Source organism: Rattus rattus, chromosome 11 (assembly GCF_011064425.1).
Source record: "Rattus rattus isolate New Zealand chromosome 11, Rrattus_CSIRO_v1, whole genome shotgun sequence".
NCBI classification, from domain to species: domain Eukaryota; kingdom Metazoa; phylum Chordata; class Mammalia; order Rodentia; family Muridae; genus Rattus; species Rattus rattus.
The window spans coordinates 18,695,035-18,719,646 of NC_046164.1; the positions used below are offsets into that span (position 1 = coordinate 18,695,035).

The window sequence follows — 24,612 nt, forward strand, 5'->3', positions numbered from 1 at the left end:
GACAGAGGAGAAATTATGCATATGAGACAAAACAGAATTTGTGTCTGATATCATTTAGCAGGACGATTCCTGGTTCTAACCCCATTTCTACATTGCTGAAATTTTATTTCAAGTAAAAATTCTCCTGTGTGTATGTGCCACACTAACACTGCTTGCTCATCTGTTGGTGGAATCTAAGCTGGTTCTATTTCATAGCTATTTTTAAAGGTGTAGCAAGAGACAAACTAACAAAATGTGTAAGTATCCGGCATGATACCTAAAATTCTTCTGACATATGCCTAAGAGATGTATGCTTGGGTCATGGAGTAGTTCTAGTTTCAGTTTTTGAGAGTGTTCCATAACAACTTCCGTAGTGTCTGTGCTAGTTTACAATAGCACCACAGCATTGGTGGTCATGTTTTATGATAGCCATTCTGACTTGGGCAAAATGGAATCACAAAACAATTTCTAACCGGTCATTCCCCAGGACTCAGATGTGAAACACTGTTCAACTATCATTGCTCAATTTTTTTTAACTAAAGAAAAAAGCTTTAATAAAACTGTAAGAATGAGGGTATTTTAAAAATGGTGACAAGTAGGGAATCTTTTGTCATGTGGAGGCATTTACTTGACAAAGGTGATTACCGATGGCTACCTGTCCACTTCTCTTTATTTTAACTTAAATTATTTTATTTTATTACATTCCAGTTGTTGCCCCCCTTTTGTCTCCCCACATTTCCTCATCCCATTGCCTCCAAGAGGGTGGGTGCTCCCTCCACCAGAACCCCCTTCCCTGGGACCTCAAGTCTTCTCTCACTGAGGCCAGACCAGGCAGACCTCTTCTACACATGTGCCTGGCATGCTATGTGCACTCCTGGTTGATGGCTCAGTCTCTGGGAGCTCGCTAGAGTCTGGGTCAAATGAGACTGCTGGTCTTCATATGGGCTCACTCTCCCTTTCAGCTTCTTCAACCATAGGGGTCCCTGACATCAGTCCAATGGTTGGGTGTAAGTATTTTATGTCTTCTTTTAAGAACTTTCTCTTCGGCTCACTAACTTGATTCCTGATTGCACAATTGGAAGGTTAGTGTTTAATTTTGTAGTTCCTTAAATATGCTATGTATCATTCTTTGCATAATAACAAGGCTTTAGGCTTGGAGCTCATTAACTCTTCTTGAGCCAGAGAGAAAGAAAAAGGATAAAGGGAAAGCCATGCGCACGCACACACGCGTGCACACACACACACACACACACACACACACACACACACACTCAGTTTGGCCTGACCATTGGTTTCATCAATTTCACAAGTGCACATGCACACTTATATACATTTGGTGGATGAAGCAGAGTCCCGACAGCCACACTTTTTTTTAGCTTCTTAGACGAAGAGTTCTTTATAAAATTACACAAAGGGGAGTTTACAGGAGAATGTTGATAGTAAGCTCAAAGCAGTGTTCCATTCTATAAACTCATTATAAGTTCAAAGAAACAGTTTCACATAATCTTGCTCTATCATAGTGCACACCTGTAGCCTCATGCTTGGACCTGACATATAATGAATGTTTTTCCTTGACCACAGATCTGTTCTAAGCATTTTTTCTTCTTAGTACAATTTATGAAAGCTCAGAAAGGGCTTTGGAGAGATTCCCCTCTCTTTCCTGCCAGGGTGTATTGTCTGATGCAGGTGGCAGGTTATTGCTATGTTGAATTCCTTCAGCAATGCTACAACTTCACAAGACACCTTCCACCTTCCCTCATGAATCGCCCACTCTCCACCTCCACACACTAACAGGAACATGCATTAGGAGTATTGGCATGGGAAATTCCCCAGTAGTGATTAGTTTTGACTAAATATTTTCTAGGACTGAGAGAATGGAAAACAATGTAATCAAGGTAGCCTCTCCTGGTTCACAAGGCAGAGGCACTGAACTTACTTGTCTGATGGCTGCCACCATCACTCTTTAAATACAGCTAATCGTTCTTTTTCCCAAGGGTATAACAGCCTTTACCATATGGCTCCATCCTTAGCTTCTCTTGCATCACTGTCTACCCCCCACCCTCCACCCCCCACCACGTATGTCTGTGAATTTGTGTCCATGTTAGTTAGGACACAACGCTTCTTGGAGACTGCTCACTTGATTACTGACTGGAGAGAGGAGCCATTTATAGTTTCAAGACATGAAAAATGCATGAGCTTCTGCTCGTGATGGCCAAAAAGTTGCCTTTATAATCTTTGAAGAGGATTCCCACCAAACCAGCTGTGTACTCACTAGGAGGTGCACAGGGCCCCTTACCCTTGTCTGTTTGCTGCCTGTATCTTCAACCATATTTTTGCAGAGTCCCAGGTATTGTATGTATGGCACTTAGAGACATTTCCTTTTTTTTATTTGATCCAAATCCCTTCCATGGTGTGCCCTTCTCCTTCTCTGGTGCTTTTGCCTAGCACCTGTTGTCATGTTATATTTCTTTTACAAATCTAAGAGTCAGTGTGTGTGGATTTCACCTCCTCTCTGTCTGTTTTTCACTGCCTCCCTTGCATGCATTTCCATACAATTCATTCATGCCTCACCTTGTGTTTCAGACTCTAGGTGTCTCTGAGCCACCATTTTTTCTGGATGGATCCACATGGTTGTACTTAAGACTCTCCATTGCAAAGAGCCCTGAAGAAGCTAACAGTGATATGCTTTCCTTGTCACAACAAAGATGGGGATGTCCACATTACTGAAAACAATTCCCCATGTATACTATTTTCACTAATTTGTCTCATATACTTCAACCTGTAACATAACAGGTTAAAGGCAGAAATATATATAAAAATACATCAGTGAAAGACATGCAAAATTGGAACATGTAGTAGAAAAAAAATCCACTCTTCTAAGTGTATTTTTAAAAATAATTATCTTTCCTAAAACAGTATTCCTATAATAGGTTACTGAAATCTCTTAAATGAAGTATTTTTTAAGGTTCTATTTCTAATAAAAAGCTAATAAATCCTGATAGAGACAAACCATAATTAGGAATTTACCCTAATTCTTAAAGCCGTAGAGAGACTAAAACCTTAGCAAGACTTGAGGGGAAATGTAAGAATGAGCTTTGGGTACAGGTCAGGGTTCTGGCCAAATGCCCAGGTACACAAGAAGAAGCTTAGGGGGATTCTTCTTAGGGGGATTCCAGCAAGGGATTTCCTCACAACCCTGGAGTTTCCCTTCTTTTGTAAGCCAAATGAAGATCTTCTGCATGGACACTGATGACTACACTCCAATTCTCATTCCCATTGGGTATCAGGTTCCTAGAGAACTGCTGTTGAGGTTCCTCATTATATAATCACCAAGGACACATGTGACCGACTCTCTCCAAATCCAGAGAATGGAGACTTCAGCATTCCTCACTCTCCACCTGCTGCTGGGGGCTTCTTTTGCTCTGACCCTGAACTTTAACGGTGAGTACAGGTCTTGAGGAAAGGTCTTTTATAAGAAGAGCACCTAGGAAGTCCACCCAGCCAGACCTTTCCAGCTGGGCTACCCACATCCCCCCACTCCTTTGAGCCCTGCTCCTCCTGCTTCCCTTCTACCACCTGCCCTGGATCCCCATGGGAGGAGATTCAAGCCAGACATCAGCCTTTTGCCTCCTCCAGGCTCCTACTCCTGGTGCGGTAGTTTGGCATCGCAGTGTCAAGGCCTGGCCTAGAAGAGACCCGCTACATGTCTGTTGGCTACGTGGGTGACACAGAGTTTGTGCATTTCAACAATGAGGCAGTGAACCCGAGGTTTGAACCCCAGGTGCCCTGGATAGAACAGATAGGACAGAAGTACTGCGATAACCAGACATGCATTGCCAAAGTCGCAGAACGGCAGATTAGAGTACACTTTCAGAAACGGAGGCTACTACAACCAGAGCCAGAGCAGTGAGTGACTCTGAGCCCAGGTGGTTGCCAAGCCTCTTCCGTATCCCCGCATCACCAAGTTCAGCCCAAGGATATGAGACCACAGAGAGTATTGACCCAGAAGGGCTGAGGGGACTACGAGCTGTTTATGGTTCTCAGTTTAGGTCCAAATCTGGTTGGGGGGGGGGTAGGGAGGATGAAAGGGCCAAGCAGGTGGGACTAACTTATGGGGCAGGGCCAGGTTCTCACACCATCCAAAGGATGACTGGCTGCTACATTGGACCAGACGGACACCTACTTCACGCACACCGTCAGTTTGGATATGATGAACAAGATTACCTTACTCTGAATGAAGATCTGAGCACCTGGACTGCGGCAGATATGGCAGCTGAGATCACCCATAGGGAGTGGAAGGCAACCAATGCAGCTGAGTTCTGGAGGTCTACTTGGAGGGCCCTTGCATACCTTGGAGGGCTCTTTAAATACCTGACAATGGGAAATGGAGACTCTATTGCACGAAGGTGCAAGGGGTAAAGAAGTAACTCCTCCAGGTGAACTGGAGCTCATGTCTCCTGAGAAGGGAGAAAAAATGAGACCATCTAGAATTCTCTATATCTGTCTCAGTTTCTGTCTCTGACTCTTTATCTCTGACTCTGTGTCTCTGTCTGCCTTACTATCTCTGTCTCATCTCTCTCTGTGTCTATCCTCTCCCCCACCTCTCTCTCTCTCTCTCTCTCTCTCTCTCTCTCTCTCTCTCTCTCTCTCTCTCTCACACACACACACACACACACACACACCCCAGGAGAAGGAAAAATGATCCTGGGTTTTTGGTCCAATATCAGAGGATGACTCTCCAGAGGGCTCACTCTTCTCTCCAAGTTTCAGTTCAGAATCTATCTCAACAGGAGAAAAGATCCCTAAACTTGCCATTCCCTTCACTGCTGTAGTCCATGGTCTCTCTAAGGTTAGATTCTCTGGCCACACTCAATGGTATGGCACAGCTGCAGTGATGTAGAGTTTCTTGGCCTCACTCAGGACAAGATTTGTATTCGTCCTGGTAACTCAGAGTCCCCTACCCTAGGTTAGTTCACCTCAATTCTAGAACTTTTCAAGCAATCTATTATTGCAGATGCCTGAGTACAGTTGCTGTGTAGGTCTGTGCATATCCCCACCCTATTCCCTAGACTATTCCCAAAATGATTACAAGATTCTGATGAAAAAATGTAAATGCAAAATTTCCAACTCTTCCTCAGACCACCCCCACCCCAGACCTGAAGGTGACATCAACCTTGAGGTGCTGGGCCCTGGGCTTCTACCCTTCTGACATCACCCTGATCTGACAAAGAGATGGAGAGGACCAGACCCAGGACATGGATGTAATTGAGACTAGGACTGCAGGGGATGGAATCTTCCAGAAGTGGGCAGCTGTGGTGGTGCCTTTGTGGAAGGAGCAGAATTACAGATGCCTTGTGGACCATGAGGGGCTGCATGAACCCCTCACCCTGAGATGGAGTAGGTAGGAAGTGGGCACATATGGTTTCTCTAACATGTGGTTAGAGAAAGTAGAAGTCCTTCTGGAGACCTTGAGCAGGGTTCAAGGCTGAGATCTGGGGTCAGGGTGCTACATTTTTTCATTTCTTTCCAAGTAAACCTCCTCAGTGTTTCATTCCCATCATAGTAGTTACTGTTGGCCTGGTTTTCCTGGGAGCTCCTGTGGCTACTCTTGTCATGTGGAAGAAGCGCTCAGGTAGTGAAAGGGGTAGCCTGAGCTTTCTTTCCAACTGAGGAACTCCAAGCCCCAGATTAGTTTTCTCTGCCTCCTTGTTGGGAAGGGGTATGGCCCATTATTCCCAAAGGCACAATTCTGAATGTCATAACCACAAATATTTAAATCTTAAAAGATCAGAATCCCCAAAATACAAATTTTAAATGTATCTAAAACTATAAGCTAAATTTAAGGGGATATTTACACACACACACACACACACACACACACACACACACACACACACTAAACTAAAGAAAGAAGAAAAGGAAAAAGAAAGGAAGGAAGAAATGAAGGAAGAGAAAGAAAGCATGATAGAACAGGGGCCTCTGTGTGAACACAGACACACTAACAAAAGTCACACTGATGTAGCATTGTGAAGAGTAAATCATATTCACAAAGGCCTAGGTAGACAGACAAAATGTGTAAGTGTATATCCCCATGGTTGTTGGTTATGTGCGGGGAACACTGCACTTGCAGTTGTCTGAAATACTGGGACAGACAATATAAGTCTTCTGGGAAGGTTAATAAAAATCCATAGTGGAGTGCCACCAATATCCATCCATCAAAACCCACAAGATCTTGATAAATTTTATCTACACACATGGAAACACACAAAAAGGACATCTCCAGTTATTAAGGACATTTCAGTCTTTCATATTGTACCATGCTCACAAAGCTCACACTGTGACACATCTTCATGGACTCAATTTTGCCAAATATATAAACCTACTTAGAGCCCTCATAAAAACCTTTACGTAATTTGAACCTCCGTTGTTAGAAATGATCTAAGAATGAAATAAACAACACTTTTTATATAATGTTGAGGATTGTTTTATTCTTGTTTTCTTTTTATTTATTCACTTTACACACCAATTGCATCCCCCCAGTTCCTCTTCTCCCAGTCTGACCCTTGCAAATCTCTCCTGCATTAACCCCCTCCCCTTCTCAGAGAAGGGGAAACCCTCCTTGGGTAAACTCCAACCCGGGACATCCAGCCACAGCAGTACTAACCACATCCTCTCCCACTGAGGTCCAACCAGACACTACAGTTAGGGGATGGGGATCTATGGCAAGCAACAGAGTTAGAGACAGCCCCAACTCCAACTAAAACAACTAAACTTTATGTGTGTGGGGGTGGGGGGGGTAATGCATGGTTAGATCAGGGATGATTCATAAATTCAGTCCATAGAACTGGTGGGATTTAGTGATTGTCAATTATATTTTGAAGGATTACATCACGATTGATGGGAGTCCATGTAAGAAAGCTGTAAAGTATGGATGGGGCAGACAGAATGTTCTTCCCACAAAGTGGCCTTCTAAAAAGAATTGCATAAACGATGATTAATAAATATACTTCAAAGTAAGGGCATGAAGAAAATATCCTGGCATGTGCACATTATCTCTGTGGGGAAGGCAAAGGCCTGGGAGGAATATTCTTGTCTTTTCACATGGTCAAAGATAATACAGTATAACACTAGGTGTACTAGATGTACTCCTTCACTGTACTTTATTTGCTTGGGCTAATGGCAAACACCACATCATGCTTTGCTTACTTTAAAAATAAAAACGACAAAGGAGAGGATGACTTTAGCTGAAATGTCCAACATTAGGGAGAAGGAACCTGAAGAGACAGCCTCCAGTAGATAGACAGGGCTCCCAGAGGAGGGATGGGGCCACCCACCTACCTTCAAAAGTTTTGACCTGTTGCTATAAAATTATAAAAAATGCTGTCTTTTACCCTGCACTAGGTCTGGCACTGCAGTGCCCCAAGATATCTGGTAGATATCTTTAGTAGAGCTTCTCACCCGCTCTGCTCCATCCCATATCACATTGCCAATGGCCTCTCTCTGCTCCTGGCAGCAGTCTCTCTACCCATCTAGTTCTCAAGACAGGTTTCCACCATGGCAGAAATATACATTCCAATTCTGTGGCAGCCACGGCACATTCTCTTGAACTTAAATTGCCACATGAAAGAACACACAACACAGTAACCTCTGATCCAACTGATAAGATATAATTGCCCATCTAGTCTTACAAAGCCTTGTACACATCCATCCCTTAAGAATATTCATAACAATCTGTAAATGAGCAGAGAGGAATCTTAACATCAGCCCCCATGTTCTCTCTGCTCCTTCTTCCTCCCTCTTCCTGTTCCAGTCTACTCCTCTTCCCTCAAACTTTTCTCTTACCCATCCTTCCTTCTTGTCCAATGACAGGCCTCTTTCTATCTTGTACCTGCCTTCACCTGTATGATGTCATCCTACATATATATCCTCAAGGCAAAACTGGAAAGGTATACTACAGGCAATGCCAAAAGCAAAACAAAACAAAACTCACAAATGACTTCTGGTGATGTTCATGGAGAGGTATGTTTGCTAGATCAGTAGCTGCCTACCATTTACCAAGATAGGTGGTTCATCTTTCCAAGTAAGGATGCCCCTTACTCCACGTGTGGCATTGCTACCTCCTCTCTATGCTGTTCTTCACACTGATAACATCCAGGCTAGAAACTGCTTCACAGACTTCTGATTTCTTTGTCATATTCAGATGTTTTTACTCCAGCTCTCAAGATCTGCTTGCTTTCACCTCACTGTGCTTTTCCCGGGAATAAGCAAAGTCAGGGTATTGCTCAGAAGCCTTTGTGGCTACTTAACGAGAAAACACAACCTCAACCTGGGAATATGTGATTTCTCTCTAGCACTGAAGACTTTCTTGGCCTTCTAGAGACTTTCCAGACCCTCGTGTGACCTCTGCAGAAATGTGTATTTGATATCTTTTCCCCTTAAATCCATAGGAATTAGGACAAAATTATAACACATTACACAGTTGTGTGGACTATTTGGCACTGCTTGTGCTTTGGATGAGGAATCCATGTTCATAGAGAAAATGAGTAGATACAGTGTGTAGTGTCCACCTCGTCCGGCAAGGAAGACGCAACACCGTCGGATCCTTGTCAACAGCCTTTATTGCAGGACACCTTCATTGCTGATACGGGGACCACGAGCGGCAAATTCGCTCGCCTTATATACACAATAGTATGCTAATAATCTCTCAGGGATTGGTGGGGCACGGTCACCCCACTATCACCCCACTACTTGTCCTCCAGGGATTGGCGGAGAACGAATCACCCCACCAGCATGGTACTGCCCCCTCATTAGCATATTACCGGCCAACTGAGGGCGCCGAATCATACAGCTGCCCTGACGAGGGGACAAGCCTGCGCATGCGCGGTAAGTTGTTTACATTCAGACGGGGCTGGCTGTCGGTGCCATCTTTGTTTTGCCGTGCCGCTCCCTACAACAGTGCAAAGAGAAACCCCAAAATGCTAAAGTAAACTTACATCTGCCCAGAGATTTAACTTTACTATTGATTCTCCTTGCTTTTCCAATGCATTTGTACATATTTAAAAATATTAAGTAGAAAGGGATTTGCATGCATTGATGGATGCATTTAACATATTTTTCCATCAAATTTGGATGAATGTATCTGAGGTAGAAGTGAGACCGAGCTGGGTTATAAGATTTTAGGCACCCACCACAGCACCTTGCATATCAACCTCAACTACTGATGATCCTCTGCTATCTTATTGTCCATTCCATGTCAATCACTGAACACAAACCATAATTACAGCCATCTTGAAGTGGTAAACATTATCTGGAGGCTTTTTTTTTCCAGTCAGTTTTAGTTTTATTCTTCAGTCGTTCAAAGGTTTAAGTTTTTACCCAGCCTTATGTTTACAATCACATTAATAGATTCATGATTTTGCTCTGCTTAGAACAAAAGGGACAACTGGTCGACCTCATACTTTTTTTAAAAAAATTATATATACATATAATTTACATATACATATATATTAATTTCTTTAATTACAAAAAGTCTGCAGGCAGTGTTAATATGTGTCTTTTAACAAAAGGACAACTGGTCGATCTCATTTTTGAACTACAAAAAGTAAAAAGAAGAAAAGTCCAATGGGACAATTGGTTGACTGTATGTATGTATGTATGCATGTATGTATATATACACATATATAAATATAAAATACATAACAATATATAATAAATAAACAATATATAATATATAATACAGAATACAATATATAATATACATTTAAAAAAGAAAGAGTCCAGAGCACGCCGCCCATCAACCAATCACCCATGACCCTGGTGATGTCACCCGCAACCCCTGCCAGCCTGGCGGTCAATCCTTCCAGGACGAAAGTCTTCGCTGTGACCTACCCCGCCCTGGTGCCAATCAACAAACCGGGCCCCGCCCACCGAGGGTCCCGGGAGAGACACTGACTGCAGGCCATGGAAACGTTGAACTCTTTATTCAAAAATTACAGACGACGGTTCTGCGCACAGTGGGGTGCGAGGTCACGTGGGGTCACAGGATGTCATGGGAGTGTCGAGGTTGTCCTCAGTCGATTGAACTCACCGCCGCCGAGGAGGTAGTCCTCAGTTGCGTGATCCTGTGTGACCCCGGGCAGGGTGCACAGTATGTCCCACGACCCCGCCCACGCACGTCACAGCGGATCTAGGGTGTCATCTGCGAAGTCGTAGGGATCCGGGGAGCTGGGCGGGGATTCAGACCTGGGGGAGGGGCTGGGATGAGGGGCGGGGCCGTGGTGAACCTGGGCACTGACAGGCAGAAAGGGACGTGACCAAGGGAAACTGGGCGGAGCTAGAGCCAATGTGCAGGGCCATAATGAGGGGAAGGATCAGAGGTGACAGAGGGGTGTGGTTGGGAATAAGGGGTGTGTCTAATGTGACGTAGGTACTGACAGGTAGGGTGGGATGTGGGAGAAGGAAAGTGGGCATTGCTTAGACCAGGGGCAGGGAGAGCAGTGACTGACCGCCTTCCCACCGCAATGGCTCCTCAAGGGTCAGGAGACCCCTCCCCTGGCAAGTCATGGTCCACAATGAGAGGCGTGGTCTCCCAGCCCTGCTCCCCCACTCACCCCTCCTCCCACGCGTCATCATCCTGTGCCTCCTCAGCAAGCAGGAAGTCATACTCCACTGCAGCGAACCTATCCCAGTCGGAGAGGGTGGGGTCGGCATCCGGGGCCTAGGAGAATGGGCAAGGCCTAAGGGTGACCCCTGAGCAACCCCTGTTCAACCCCAGCTCCTTCCCACAATCAGGGACTCATGACCACGCCCTTCTAGCACCGCCCACTACCTGCGGTCCGGCCTGCATCAGCCCAGCCCACCATTCAAGTCAGCTCTGTCCCTTCCCTGAGGCTCCTCCTAGCAGGAGAGCCCGCACAACAGTGCCACACCCATGCTCAGGCCATGCCCACGCTTGTCCCTCCCACAGGGAGCCCTGCCCTCCCCAATACCCCGCCCACCCCAGGCCTTGCCCACAGGAAGCCCCGTCCACCCTCACAGGCCCTGCCGGCTCCCGCCGTTCGTGCTCCAGGAATTTGTCAGCATTGAAAAAGGCATCAAAGAACTCGCCCGCCAGGCCGCAGCGCTTCAGGTCGCCCAGCGTGATCTGGCCTGGGGTGGGGCAGGGATTACATGGAGTCATGTGGTATCACAGAGGTTCACATGGGTCACATGGAGGTCACAGGGGGGTAACCTGGGCGTCACATGGGATCACACAGGCGTCATAGGCACCACACTGGGGTCACAGAGTCACACAGGGGAGGCAGGGGGCGGGGCTGGGCTCACCAGGGCAGCGTGGCTGCACCAAGTCAAGGGCCTGCCGGGTGAGGTCAGCGAAGGGCGGAGGCTCCGCCCCCCGGGCTGCCAGGTTTTGCGCCTGCTCCTCATAGAAGAAGCTGAGCTCTGGGGCAGAAAGGACGCCGTCCCCATCCAGGTCCATGCAGCGGAACCAGTACTCAGTGCTGTGGGCAGGACCAGGGGGGTCAGGGAGGTCACAACGGGGGTTAGAGGCGGGGTTGGCATCAGTGTCCAGCTGGTGTCATAAGGAAGGGGAGGGGTCAAGACTACAGTAGTGGACAGGGCAGAGGGCGTGGCCACACCAGTGTAAGCAATGACATCACAGGCCACAACAGGGCGTGGTCAGGGGTCGTTGTGAGTGGAGCCAACAGAGCTCAGGGTTGTGGCTATGGCTCAGGACAGAGGGGCATGGCCTGTGAAGTCACAGGATGCCCCGGCCCTGACCCACACCAGTCCTGCCCACCCCTGGGCCCGCCCAACTTTGGCCCCACCTAGCCCAGCCTACCTGGTGGGCGTGGTCTTGTCCTCCTCCGACAGCAGGAACCACACGAAGTCCGCGAGCCCCATCTTCCCACCCTCGGGGGATGGCCGTGCTCTACGGAGGTGGGGCCATCAGCGATGACATGACAGCCCCAGGTCATGGCCAATGACGTCACATCCACCCTGAGCCCCGCCACATGCAGGGGTCATACCGGGTCACTGCGCCTGAGAAGATCCTGTCGATCATCCTAGAAGAGATGGCTGGGGGGCGGGGCTGAGGTTGGGGATGGCCGCGCACACCCAATAGACTCTCAATCAATGACCTGCCCACCTATAAAGCCCCGCCCATCACAGATGCATTCATCCTTTCAAGCCCCGCCCATGATGCTAGTCCCTGTCCCTAAGAAGTGCACAGCTGAGGCCCAGCCCACAACAGGATATATCATCCCTAAAGCCCCACCCACAGTCCTAGGCCACGCCCCATTCACTCACACCAAAGGCTCTAGACACAAGGCCCCTCCCACTCAAGGCAATTCCCACCTGTGGCCCCAACCCAGTGCCTAGCCCCACACCTCACCGCCATCCGCATGCCGCCGGAGGTCGTGCCTATCAATCAGGCCGTCGCCATCAGCATCCAGGGCCTGAAATTTGCTGACAATAACGCAAAAGTGGGGATAGGAGAAGAATGATGGTGTGGCACGGCCGGGGTTGGGTTCCGCCTCCAGCTGGGACACGGCCTAGGGGATGGAGGAGGGGTGAGGACACGCCTACCACAAAGCCACACCTACACATGGCAAATATCAGAGGCCACACCCAAGAGCAAAGAAACATCTCAGGCCATACCCAACAACAAACCACATCCACAAGGAACCACAACCACATGAGACCAAGAGATTCAGAAGCCCCGCCCACCAGAAAGCCACACAGACAAGCCCAACACAGAGAAAGGAGCACAAGCTCCGCCCACCACAGTCACGTGCACAATGGACCATACCCCCGCATAGTCAGGAACTTTTCAAGCCACCCCAGAACAGAGCAAAGAGCACAGTAGACCACACCCACTCGAGGACCACACACAGTGTGCCACGCCCACTTGCCACATCCACAGAACATGCACAGAAAAGTCTTGGCCAGCAAGAAGCCCCGCAATCCACAAAGCAACGCCCATTGGAAAACCATACCCACCATAAGCCACGCCCAATGCATAGCTAAGCACGATAAGCCACACCCACCAGGGCTCCATCCATCTCATGAAAGGCAAGGACAAACCCACAGAAGCCGCACCTATAATGCACCATACACAGCAGGAGCCAGGATCCTTGAAAGCTTCGCCCACCAGAAAGCCCACATCACACAACGACAACGCAGGCAACAACAAATAACCCCATCCACCTAAGCATCATCCACAGGTGACGGGCAAGTAGAGGCCCGCCTCCATGAAGACCACGACCTTGCGTGCAGGCCACGCCAACTTGCCACACACACAAAAGTCCCGCCCAACAGCAGGAAGCTCCACCCAGGACAGAAAGCCCCATTACTAGCAGAAAGTCAACATCAGACCCACCAAGACCCCGCCCACCTGCAGAAAGCCCCACCCACCTGCAGGAAGCAGCTTCGTCTAATCTCCTGGCAAGAGATCCGCCCAGACCAAGACCGGTTCACAGCGTAGAAGACACGCTGTGTCACCTGTGGGCGGGGCCAGTGTCACAGCAAGGATGGAGCCAAGAGGGAGGGGCGGGGTCACAGAGAACTTGAACCAGGGCCCAGCAGGGTTAACAGGGCCTGAGTGGGCAGAATCCGGGAGGGCGTGGCCATCGTGGATAGAAGCCACAGGGCAATAGGAGCGTGTCCTCACCGTGGTGACATAATCCCGGCGGAGCGGCTCTGCCTCCCGCAGGAAGCTCAGGCCAGGATGTGAGTCTGCAACATCCTGGAGAAGGGTGGGGACAGATGGTGCAGGACATTCACAGGGAGGGGCCTGAACCATGGGGCGGAGCCTGGATGAAGGGGGTGTGACCAAAACCCAAAAGACACTTGAGTGTTTGAGTTAGGGGCGTGACCTCTGTGTGAGTGACCAGGACATGGCTTAGGGCCAAGGCATGGCCCAGCCCAATGGGTGTGGTCAACATAAAACCACACCCTGGGAGAACCAGGACAAAACCAGGAAACAGAAAATGTGGGTCCGGATCCCCAGCAGTGAGTGTGTCCAACGCTCCCCACCCCTGTCCCCAGTCCTGCCTACCTGCACGAGGGGTGCAAGGTCCTCTGGGCTGAGGCCACCGTCCCCTGGTCCACCAAGGAGGCGTTCGAAGCGGGCTGCTTCGTCATGGCAGGTCAGCAGGATCCTGGGGACAGGGCTGGGACCTTACAACCCTGGTCACACCCTGAACGGTCCGACCACGCCCAGCAACCATGGTGCCCTTCCCCATGTAAACCATTTGGTTTTCAGCTGGCAGCATGGCTATAACATCACTGCAGCCCTAAACATGCCCCGCCCTTATATGTGATGTCATCAATTATCCACCTCCCGTCCGAACCACCCCACACACAATCATTCCATCCTTCCCTGATGTAACCTAATTCTGTCAAGGGGCATGACTGTGACCTGACCATCACCCTGGTCCCGCCCATTGACCCACCCTCCGCTGCACTCACGGCTTCCACAGGCCTATGATGTCACGTGCGCTCACAAAGCCGCCCTGTGCCCCACCTCCTGCAGCAAGGAACAGTGGGGCCTTCCAGTAGAGTGGGCAGCAGCAGGCCTGGGGGTGTGGCCACCAGAAGTATAAGCAGATCCACGGAGAGTGTGGGCAGGGTAGCGAGTCGGGTATAGGAGTGAACAAAATCAGTAATTAGGATCTGTGGGTGTGACCAGGCCCACAACCGGGAAAGGGAATAACATTTGAAATGTAAATAAATACCCGATTTAATAAAGATGAAAAAAAAAGACTGGATCTTGTAACATGTAACAGCTCTAAAATTGTGGTAGAGACTATGCCACATGAAGTGGTGTAATATTAGCTATAGTTAAGAAACTTCATATAACTGACCTATCAATTTAATTTGCGACAGGCATCGTAAAGATTCACATCAAAGTGAAAAGATGGTAAAAATGTAGACCTATAGTGAATGATATATAAACTCACGCGCTTAGCCACAGAAAATATATATTTTTTTGAAATTAAAAAAAAAGCTCCACCCACTGTAGTCTCCATCTCTACACAAAAACCAGTGACTGTCATTCTCAGTTCTACAGCCCAGCCCACCACAGTCCCAAACCCGCCCAAACACCTCAGGTTCCACCTCCGTGCCTAACCCCGCCCACTTGGCCGGTAACCAAGCTCCAAACCAACAAAGATCACTGACCATAGCTCAGTGCTGGCCCCGCCCATCACCCGCTCCAGCCCTAACCACACAGCAAATCCCCGCCCTATGCCCAAAACCCACCCCTAGGCCTCCATTTCTCCCCAACCAGATTACAGGGCATTTCCCGGCCACTCTGCCAGCCACGCTCACGCCCTCACCCCACCTACCTCAAAGCCCCTCTTACAACCCCAGGCTCCGCCCCGCCCAAAGCCCCGCCCACTGCCATCGTAGTGCTAATGTCCACAACTTTGGTTAACACCCACGGCCCCTCCCACACTGCCAACCATGCACTACCAGGGCCCCGCCCACCTTGGCAACAACGCCCATATCCTGCAGCCCCGCCCTCCCGCTCGGCAGCCTGGCGAATGCGCGCTCCACATCCGCGATTACGTCGTCCACATCCGGTCCCTGTCCCGGGCGCCCGCGCGGGAAGTAGAAGGCGGGAATTCCTCGGCCTGGGAGTGGGGCCTTCGGCCCAGGCTCCTCTCCTCTGGGAGGGACCTGGGGGCGGGGTCAGAGGGGTTCGCGTGGTCACCGGGAGTCATTCACCAATATCTGATACGCCCCCAGGAACGTCACTCACCGCTCTGTGCCTGTTCCTTTTTCGTGAGGCGGAAAATTTAGTAATGGCGGTGGAAGAGGCAATGGCGGCGGGGTTGGGGGTCACCGCGGGGTCGGGCGGAGCAATTTTGGCCGGAGCAGCAATGGCTTTGGTGGCGGAATCGAGGGCCGTGGCGGGGTTGGGGGTCACTGTGTGGTCGAGGATCACCGCAGGTCCTTGGATGCGCCGCAGTCCTGCTCGCAGTGCGCGTTGTGTGCCCGGATCGCTGAGCCAGCGCAGGAAGAGCTCGTCAACCTTCATCTGCAGGCAAGGCCGGAGAGGCGACGGCGGCGGCTTCCGGGGCGCCATGGCGAACGCGGGGTCCGCACCAGGACGAATGGACTCACGCTTCCCCGGCTTCAAAACGCCCGCCGCTGACACTGGGCCCGGGACTTCCGTCGAGGAGTGATGGCGTTACTGGCGCGACTGCGGGATTCAAGAACACGGGGCAATACCGGCGCGGCGTGGAGGCGTCACAGAGCGCGACGGGAAAAATCAGGAAGACAGGAGTGAAACGTCTTCAACGGCGGCGGCGGTGGCTTCTGGGGATGGAGGACCTTGGGGAGAGGTCGGAACCGGGACAGACGGACGTACTCGGGAACCCGCGATGGACGCGCCCAATGCTCCCCCTGCGGGGGACGCTTAGCTAGGCACTCCCGGCTAGGAATGATGGCGTCGCGGGGATCAGGAAGAACAGATTTCTGTGGAAACAAGGGCAGAGCTGAGGGATCCGGGCGTGGCCTGATATCACCGCGCGACCTCAGCGAACAGGAAGAGCTGGAGGATGCGGGCGCAGCCTGAGGACGTCATGGCGGGACCACAGGAAACAGGCCGAGTCACAGAACCGGACTTGGGTAACTGGAGCCGTTGCGGCTTGAGGACGTCACAGCCGCTGCGACAAGGCCACGGGGAACCGTATGAAACCTGAGCGGACCGATGCGGCGCGGCGTGATGGTGTCACGAAGCGCTACAATGACACCACGACCCGGACACCATTAAAGACTGACGCGCTCCGGGCACCGGCGCCCCGCGATGGTGTCACCGGGAGCGACGGAATAGCGGCGGTCCTGAAGGACTTGGGCAGCGGCTTTCAAAGTGGTGATCCGGATTCTTGATAATGGCGTCACGGATTCTTGATAATGGCGTCACAGTTGCAGCGATGGAGGGGACCAGAAGCAGACGTGCAGTGACGTCTTCTGAGGCTTTTCCGACAGCCTGGCAGAAGTGTATGTTATTGATGCGCAGTGGCGGTGCTTTGTGATCCAGCGCGTGTCAGGACGGGACAGAGGCTGTGAGTCTAGCTCTTGCCCTGCCCACTCTGATTCAATTGCTCCTAAATGATGAAAGCAGTGGGCGGGTCTGCCTGCGTGACAAACGGGGAATTATGACCTCAAATGCACACTGGGGCATATTCACCGGGGACATGAAGTCCCTGGGACTCAGGTCATTGTCAGCCTCGTTTGCATAAAATCTGCATATTTGCTTGTCTCTGATGAGCGCTCAGTGTACAGATTCTGCAAATCAGAGGTTGCCTGGCCTGACTAGGAAGCCCTGCTTTGCAAGCTGACTGACAGGTAATGTCATCTCACCTTAGGTCTCACTACCTGTCATCTCCCTGCCTTGACTTTCTGACCTGTCACAGGGATAGGAAGTAACCTCGGTCCGTTGTGATTACGTCATTAACCCCGCCCTCAGTGTGGACCCTAAATGGCAGGTGAGGGGTTGGGCTTTCAGGGTCACTGGCAGGAGTGGGTGTGGCCTGGCCATAGCGTCATCGCCTAAGGGGTTCAAGGCTGAGGTCACAGGGGGCCCCTCCACCTTCCCCCTTAACGATGTTACTTCCTATTCTCACAGATTCCCGGATTACTGTACTCCATGGTGCCCCATGTCTACTGGGGAGGGGCATTGATTCTAGCACAGCCACACCTGTGGGCTCTTTGGAATGAACCTGAGATAAGTTCTCCTATCTCTGGCTGCCTCCGGTGACCTTGACCCCAGACTTTTGCTTCCTAGGTCAATACCTTGCTGACCTTTTTATTAAACTAACCACATCCTTAAATTAAATGGCGGTGTTGCCACTCAGTCACCCACCCAGCCACTGACACATGGGGTCTATGGGTTCTGTGTGTCTGGTTTCGTGCTGGTCTTTGATGCACATGGACTTGGAGGACATGGAGCTATTTTGCCATCTGACTTGCAACTATCTAATCAGCACCATTTGTTGACGATGCACTCGGGTATGGAAGACACCTCAAATTAAAAGATGGGCCTACCTCGGGGACCTCAATTGCGCAAGATTGTTTAGTTACCCTGGCCTTTTGTTTGGTTTTGTTTTTCCCTGTGTGATTGAGTATTGCAATGTCTGTAAGTTTGTGTTGGAATTTCCGCAGGGATTGTTTTAAATCTGATGGCAGCTCGGAGACTGTGCTTTTATTATGTTAGGTCTACACATTCTTTAGCGTGACAGGTCTTTCAGTCTTCTAACATCGTATTCAGTTTCTTTCCCCTAACACTGGCGTCCTTGTCATGCGAGGCAGTCGCTGGCTTTTCAGTTTCTCCTGCGTATAGTACACGAGGCTAGCGAGCCGTGTTTTGTCTCCCTACTCTCAGTCCCTTTCTTGTCTGTGTATAGGAAGGTCATGGGTTTGTTTATTTTCTGTTGGTTGTGTACACAGCAACTTTGCTCACAGTGTTCATCTGCTGCAAGAGCAGCCTGTGGGGTTTTTTGACTGACTTGTGTGCAATCACATCACCTAAAATAAAAATGACTTCTTCCTTTGTGGTTTTTATTCCCCTGATCTCCTTCAGTTGTTTTATTGCTGGTTAAACATTAAAATTCTATGTTCAGAAAATACGGAGAGAACAGCAACCTTGTCCCATTTCTGAGTCAGTGGATTTGTGTTGAGTTTTTCACGATCAATTCCAGGATTGGCGATGGTCAGGTGTCATTACGCAGCTTGGTCTTTTGCGTCATCAATGACCCCGAGAATTTAACCCTAACACGGTGCTGGGCGTCGTCAGAGAATCGCTTTACCCTCTAAGGAGATCATTCCTTCCTTGTCCTTCATTTATTTTGTTCACTGCACCTGCACTCAGGCTGAGCCACCCAGGCCTCTGACATGAAGAGGGTGGCGGGGGGGGGGGTGTGTGTGCCACCCTCGTCAATCATAGCCCGGCCCCACCCCAATGACCACGACCACGACCACAGTAGAGACAGCATTTATGTCAGAGTTGGAGGATGGGAGCCAGGCAGGACCTGCCCATCAGGGCCACAGGGGCGGGTATTCCTGTCCGTGATGTCAATTGGTTCCAGCGGAGGCGGGACTCCCTGTGAGAGCTGTCAATCATTGTGGGATGGCGAGATTTCCTGTCTATGACATAACTGAGCCAACGACGTCACGGGGAGCGGTGGGCGTGGTCTAGGGCCGCAGCAGGTCCTTCCTCAGCGTCTGCCAGGAGGGGGCGGGACCGACAGGGTCAGAGGTCGCCCAGGAGCAGTGGGTGGGGCTAGGGTGAGGAGAACCTCTGACCCCCTAGCCCCCCTCCCTCCATGACCTCTGACCTCCGAGTTGACACGCTCGTCATCAGATACGCGGTCCCGGATCCCGGGGATGGGGGGGAGGAGGCGGCGTGAGAGCGCGAGTCTGCGGGTCCGGTTGTGGGGTCAGGGAGCAGAGTCACGCGCAGTCGACAGCATTCCCCTGCCTCAGCCCCTCACTCGCGGTCATACCCTCCCCCCGCCTCACCTCCTGCAGGCTGCCCCCAGCGCCAGCGCACACAGCAGGGCTGCACAGCTCGACGCCGCCAACACCAGGGCCCGCGGCGGGGTTGTGGCATCCGAGCCTGTGAGGGAGGGAAGGGGGCGGGGGTCACAGAACCAGAAGTCCCACCCCGGAAGTGGACGGGCGGGGTCGGAAGGCAAAACCAGAAATCCCGCCCACAAAGAACCGAAAGTGATTGTAAGCCCCGCCCCTTCATTAGCACAAGTGGAAGTGTGTGGGTGGGGCTCCACATTTTGATGTTAATGGGGGGTTCAGATCATCAAGCAGGAAGTGGGCGTGACCCCGGTGTTGTCACCGAGCTCCAGGGCGGGGCTCCAGTCGCTCCACCGATCACTGCGTGTGTCCCCTGCACGAACTCTGACCCAGAGGCGGCCACGGGGGGCGGGGCTGGGGAAGGCGAAGGCGTTGTCCTCGCGCCCTGCGATAACCACCTGGGGGTGGGGTCCGGGGTGGGCAGGGCCATGAGAGGGCAAGGGATTCCTTCAGGCTCAAACTGGGGTTGCAGACTCACTGGGGGGTGGTGGGGTCACTCAGGGGTCCCGGGGTCACCTGGGGGTGGTGGGGTCACTCAGGGGTCCCGGGGTCACCTGGGGGTGGCGGGGTCACTTGGGGGCTGCAGGGGTCAGACTGGGGTGGCTCTACCTTCTGGGCAATGCTGCTGGGCTCCGCCTTCTGAGTGGAGGAAGAAAGGGGTGGGCAGGGCTGGGTGAGAGAAAGCCACACCCATGGGGATATGGCCACACCCATAACACGCAAGCTCGTCCACCGGGAGCTTTACCCACTTGGCCCAGGGCTCCGCCCCAATCGCAAGGCCCCACCCACCAAGGTCATGCTCGCTCCAAGCCCCGCCCCCTACAATGCCACCACCATTTCCACAGGCCTTGCCCACCTTCCACTCGATCTCAAAGCGGAAATCCTGTTCCGTCATAGGCGCCCAGGTAGGGGGCGGAGCCCAGGTGATGGTGCAGTGGGAGAAGTTACAGGAGGCAGAGACGTTATCTGGGGGACTCAGGCGCTCTGTACAGGGCGGGGTGGGAGGCGGGGTCGGTGGGGGCGGGCACAGTCACTGGGGTGTCAGTGAAGCCCTGCCAACTTCCTGTCAATCAAAGCCAAGTCCCACCCACTTTCTGCCTCAGTGCCACCCACTTCATATTTTCTAAGCCAAATAATTGCCCACCTTCTATCAATCAAACATGGGCAATGATCACTTCCTATCTCAGCCCCGCCTATTTGTCTTTTTTTTTTCTTTTCTTTTTTTTCGGAGCTGGGGACCGAACCCAAGGCCTTGCAAGCACTCTACCACTGAGCTAAATCCCCAACCCCTGGCCTACTTGTCTTGAATCCACCCTTAGGTGGCGCTCAAAATCAAGCGTCTCTCCTGTCCAAGCCCCGCCTCCCAAAAAGTCACACACACTCCACAGGCCACGCCCACTTCCTAATCTATGCCCCACCCCTCAGCTGTTGTTCAACTGACACATCATTGCTGAATAGTCACAGAGCCTGGCCCCTTCCTGGCACTGAATCCTAAGCCTTGCCCCTGACCTGTCAATCACAGCCAAGCCCCGCCCCTTCACTCAGCACTCACAGCCCCAGCCCAGCCCATGCAGCGCCAATCTGGCCCAGTTGCTCTCCTGCCACTCAATTGCAAGCTCCGCCCACGCTCATCAATAAGCTCATAGGCCCTGCTCGGACCAGTTAGGAGCCCACCTCTTCTAAGCCCTTTCCTGTTCCACACAGGCCCCGCCCCTCACCAATGCCCTTGGTGTTGACCACGGCATCCAGGAACCGCACCAGCCCTGTCCGGCTCTGCCCAGTGACGACGATGTATGCGAGGCGGGGCAGATGTGTGAGATCATCAGCCTGGCAACGCGTGGGTGGGGTTCCGGGGGCAGCGGAGCAGCTGGCGACCTCATGACCACTGTGGGCAGGTCAGGTTTCAGACATCAACTACGTAGCTAGCCCAGCTCACTGATGGCATCATCATTGACATCACATGGCTCCACCCGCCATCGACATCTGGTCCCCTGACTCACGTGGCGTTGAGCACGCGCAGTGAGTATCTGATGTCATCGGGTGCAGCCGGCCCCACCGCCCAATAACAGCACAGGAAGTGGGCAGCAAGGATCTCACAGGTCAGGTTCTCTGCCCCGGAGCCTGGGGCACCTGCAGGGGCAAGATGACTGCTGTGAGGGTGTGGTGACATCGTCGGTGACGTCACAAGTGAAGTAATGGATGACATCGTCCAAAACGGGCAATGACATCATAGATGACATCATTAGTCAAACCACTGTGACATCATAGGTGACATCATCGATCACATCGTGAGTTACGAGGCGAGGTGAGTGATGTCATCGATAAGGTTGTCCCAGAGAAGCAGTAATGTTATTGCCCATGACATCATCTGTGCCTGGGACCATAGTGACCACACAGTGACTGGAGGATGGGGCGGGGCGATGTTATCGATGATGTCAGATTTGCAATGATGTACAATGTCATTGGCGATGTTATGCCTATGTTGCCTTATGGCAGCCATCTTGAGCACAGTGATGTCATCGATGACAATCATCAGTTACATCATCATGCCTAGGATGTTGACCTCATCGATGACATTACCCTGGGGCATTGATGACATGCTTGTTCCTCGGCGATGACCTTACCACACGTCCATGTCTTGGATCCATTCACCCAATGCCACCCACCCCGCCCCTACCCAATGACGCCATCCTGCCCCTGCCTGGGCCCTGCCCCTGCCTTGCTGCCTGCACCTTCATTCTCGAAGCGCAGAGTCTGATGGACGTGGTCATGGCCTTTGTCCCCTGCAACCTCCAGGTCGACCCCGCGGTGTAGCTCCATTGGCTGAAACCGGCAGCCGCAGCCCCGGGACTGAGGGTGTCCAGGGTGGGAAGTGAGGTCATGAGACAGGAAGTGATGTCATCACCACAGGAAGTGGAATCGCGGGCAGACATCCTGACGTCCTGGCTGTCAGGGTTTCCAGGTCTCAACCCCTGCTCACCCGCACTCTGCGCCGGATCCCTGCCTCCTGGTCAATCACCGTGCACGACATCACTGCCCCATCATGGCCGCCACAGGCCCAGCTCAGTGTCCAGGTCCCGGGGTCGAAGGTCAGGTTGTGGAAGTGAGCGGGGCCTAGGTTAGGGGGCGTGGACGGGTCTGTGGGGCCTGGGGAAGGTGGGACCCCAGTGTGACCCACGGGTGACCCCCATGTGACCCCGACAACCCTATGTGAACCTGATGACCTGGCCCTCCACTGCCCGTCTCTCACCCTGAGTAGCAGCAGCGAGTCCGCAGCAGCAGAGCAGGGCGAGGAGCTGAGGCAGGGGAATGATGCTCATGGCCCAGCTGCAAGCAGAGCGGTGGTGGGGGCAGAGATTGGGGCGGGGTCAGCGGTCTCACCCGCCTGTCACTCACACGCCTGGGCGTGGCCTGGCAGCGGTGTGGACCAGGGCCCCCAGTCCCGGGAAATTTTACTTTGCTATCCTGGCTATTCTCCTGCCTCAGCTCCGACCCTGACTCACAGATTCCCCCACTCTGGGGTGGGATGGGAGGCGGGGTCGGGGTCGCGCTCTTCCCTGCGCCCTGACACAGTCTCAGTGCTTGCCTGGCCCCGGCGGAGCCCCTGCTGCTTCCTCTTTTCTTTCCCTGCTTCCTCCTGCGCCCGCCGCCGGGGTCCTGTGGAGTGGGGGAAGGGTGGGGCCCGTGGGGTCTCCCGGGCCCGGCGCCAGGAGGGGGAGAGGGGTCGCGGTCCGAGCCAGGCCCCTGCCTCAGCTCCCCACAGCGGAGCTATCACTTTCAGTCATCCCCCTGCCTCATGTCTTCCCTCATCTTCACTCCCAGCCATGCCCCTGCCTCAGCTCAGGGAACTCTGCTGACCCTGACCTCCCAGGATGCCCTGCGGCGACCCCGAGTGACCCCCCCCCCGCCCATACCAGTCACCAGGACCCCACGCACACAGTGGGTCTGTTCTGGGCTGACAGCGACCCTGGGGCTTGGCCCTGACCTCTGACCTTTCCCGGCGACATAGAAGCAGGGCCCTGACCCGGGACCTCACCCCTGCCCCTGGGGGGGGGAGAACACGGAGGGAGCACACAGTAGGTCCTCAGGTGCTGCCCTCCCCTAACTCCGCCCCTCACTCCCGGTGTCCCCGACCCCCACCCACTGTCTGCCCTGCCCAGGGCTGGGTGTGAGCCCTGCACATAGTAGGGCAGCAGACGTCATCACGAGGTGCGGCTGAGCAGGGCGGGGTGGGTCTGGGCTGGGGTCACTCACCTGAGGCAGGGGGATGCCTGAGATGGCCTGGGCAGCGTCCTGTGTCCCTTGCTCCCACTTCCTCATCTTTGGGTTGGGAAACCCCTGAGGCAGGGCGGGGCGTGCAGTGGGGCCACAGGGGCGGAGTGTCGTTACCGACGTCCAGGCTGTGGGGCCGCTTCGCTCCTTACCATCCTGCACACAGTGGGGCCACACACAGACCTTGCTGCCCAGTGACAGGTACGAGGTGGGCGGGGCCTGTGCTGACTGATGCTGACATCATCGGAACCCAAGTGAGTGCAGGCAGTGTAGCCCCGCCCGTTGTGACGTCATCTGCGCATAGTGGGGCCTCACAGTCCCTCACACTCATATGGGCTCTGAGGTCCGTGTCAGTCAGCCTTGGCCCTGCCCACGTCACACCTGTCAATCTCACGAAGGCTCCGCCCACAGCACGCATCAGCCGCTCATGCGCCGCCCACTTCCTGTCTGGCCCCAGCTGACCACACCCACCTTCAGGCCCAAACCCTAGCCAAACCCACAGCATGGCCTCGACCTTGCGCATTACTGATGCCCCGCCCACAAGGCTCAGGTCCAGGGAGGCTTTCTGTCACTCATGCTAAGCTCCACCTACCACTCAGGCTCCACCCCCTGTCCCCGCCCCGGGCCTCTGACATCATCCTAGCCCGGACCGCGGCCCAAGTCAATCACCTCAAGTCCTGCCTAAGGCACAGCTGTCAATCAACCCAGGTCACGCCCACATCTTAGGCTCCGCCCCAAACGCATCACATCACCCCCTCTGGCTCA

General features: G+C 52.6%; 2 protein-coding genes, 1 long non-coding RNA gene and 1 pseudogene across 8 annotated transcripts; 2 read left to right on the forward strand and 2 right to left on the reverse strand.

The window, feature by feature from the left end:
- Positions 1 to 3,347: 3,347 nt before the first annotated feature.
- Positions 3,348 to 5,649, forward strand: LOC116912692 (annotated as a pseudogene).
- A 3,645-nt stretch (positions 5,650 to 9,294) lies between these two features.
- On the reverse strand, positions 9,295 to 16,486 carry LOC116912488 (serine/threonine-protein phosphatase 2A regulatory subunit B'' subunit delta-like). 3 transcript variants are annotated; one of them, XM_032916563.1, is made up of 13 exons: positions 15,743 to 16,486; positions 15,469 to 15,660; positions 14,449 to 14,555; positions 14,036 to 14,138; positions 13,649 to 13,723; positions 13,393 to 13,479; positions 12,371 to 12,530; positions 12,006 to 12,054; positions 11,819 to 11,908; positions 11,302 to 11,477; positions 11,009 to 11,127; positions 10,590 to 10,696; positions 9,295 to 10,221 (listed from the first exon to the last, which is right to left on the reverse strand). In XM_032916563.1, the coding sequence occupies exons 1-13, from the start codon at positions 16,067 to 16,069 to the stop codon at positions 10,155 to 10,157; spliced, it is 1,659 nt and encodes a 552-aa protein (XP_032772454.1). In that variant the 5' UTR covers positions 16,070 to 16,486; the 3' UTR covers positions 9,295 to 10,154. The 3 variants fall into 3 exon arrangements, with proteins under 3 accessions (XP_032772454.1, XP_032772456.1, XP_032772455.1); XM_032916565.1 differs by having other exon boundaries at positions 12,006 to 12,018; positions 15,743 to 16,258; XM_032916564.1 differs by having other exon boundaries at positions 11,015 to 11,127; positions 15,743 to 16,258.
- On the forward strand, positions 16,276 to 18,549 carry LOC116912498. The gene is made up of 2 exons (XR_004389465.1): positions 16,276 to 17,051; positions 17,355 to 18,549. It is a non-coding gene; the product is annotated as an uncharacterized LOC116912498 (long non-coding RNA).
- Positions 18,550 to 18,963: 414 nt separating this feature from the next.
- Positions 18,964 to 24,589, reverse strand: LOC116912491 (granulocyte-macrophage colony-stimulating factor receptor subunit alpha-like). Of its 4 annotated transcripts, none has more exons than XM_032916575.1 (12): positions 23,830 to 24,589; positions 22,826 to 22,902; positions 22,556 to 22,722; positions 22,308 to 22,425; positions 21,576 to 21,705; positions 21,294 to 21,460; positions 20,432 to 20,559; positions 20,185 to 20,244; positions 19,838 to 19,973; positions 19,507 to 19,603; positions 19,323 to 19,404; positions 18,964 to 19,209 (listed from the first exon to the last, which is right to left on the reverse strand). In XM_032916575.1, the coding sequence occupies exons 2-12, from the start codon at positions 22,893 to 22,895 to the stop codon at positions 19,180 to 19,182; spliced, it is 1,185 nt and encodes a 394-aa protein (XP_032772466.1). In that variant the 5' UTR covers positions 22,896 to 22,902; positions 23,830 to 24,589; the 3' UTR covers positions 18,964 to 19,179. The 4 variants fall into 4 exon arrangements, with proteins under 4 accessions (XP_032772466.1, XP_032772467.1, XP_032772468.1 ...); XM_032916576.1 differs by having other exon boundaries at positions 20,185 to 20,214; positions 23,830 to 24,588; XM_032916577.1 differs by lacking the exon at positions 19,838 to 19,973.
- Positions 24,590 to 24,612: the final 23 nt, after the last annotated feature.

Bases quoted from the DNA above. Each gene is read 5' to 3' on its own strand.
- LOC116912488 (XM_032916563.1), bottom strand. From the start codon at position 16,069: ATGGCGCCCCGGAAGCCGCCGCCGTCGCCTCTCCGGCCTTGCCTGCAG. The intron at 10,697-11,008 runs GTGGACGGGGCT...CCATTCTCCTAG, and splicing joins AGCCGGCAGGGCCTGTGAGG to GCCCCGGATGCCGACCCCAC. The intron at 10,222-10,589 runs GTGAGTGGGGGA...CCCCTCCCCCAG, and splicing joins GATGACGCGTGGGAGGAGGG to GTCTGAATCCCCGCCCAGCT.
- LOC116912491 (XM_032916575.1), bottom strand. From the start codon at position 22,895: ATGAGCATCATTCCCCTGCCTCAGCTCCTCGCCCTGCTCTGCTGCTGC. The intron at 21,706-22,307 runs GTGCAGGCAGCA...TTGCCCCTGCAG, and splicing joins TCTGCGCTTCGAGAATGAAG to GTGCCCCAGGCTCCGGGGCA. The intron at 20,560-21,293 runs GTGAGGGGCGGG...CGCCCTGTACAG, and splicing joins GGTCAACACCAAGGGCATTG to AGCGCCTGAGTCCCCCAGAT.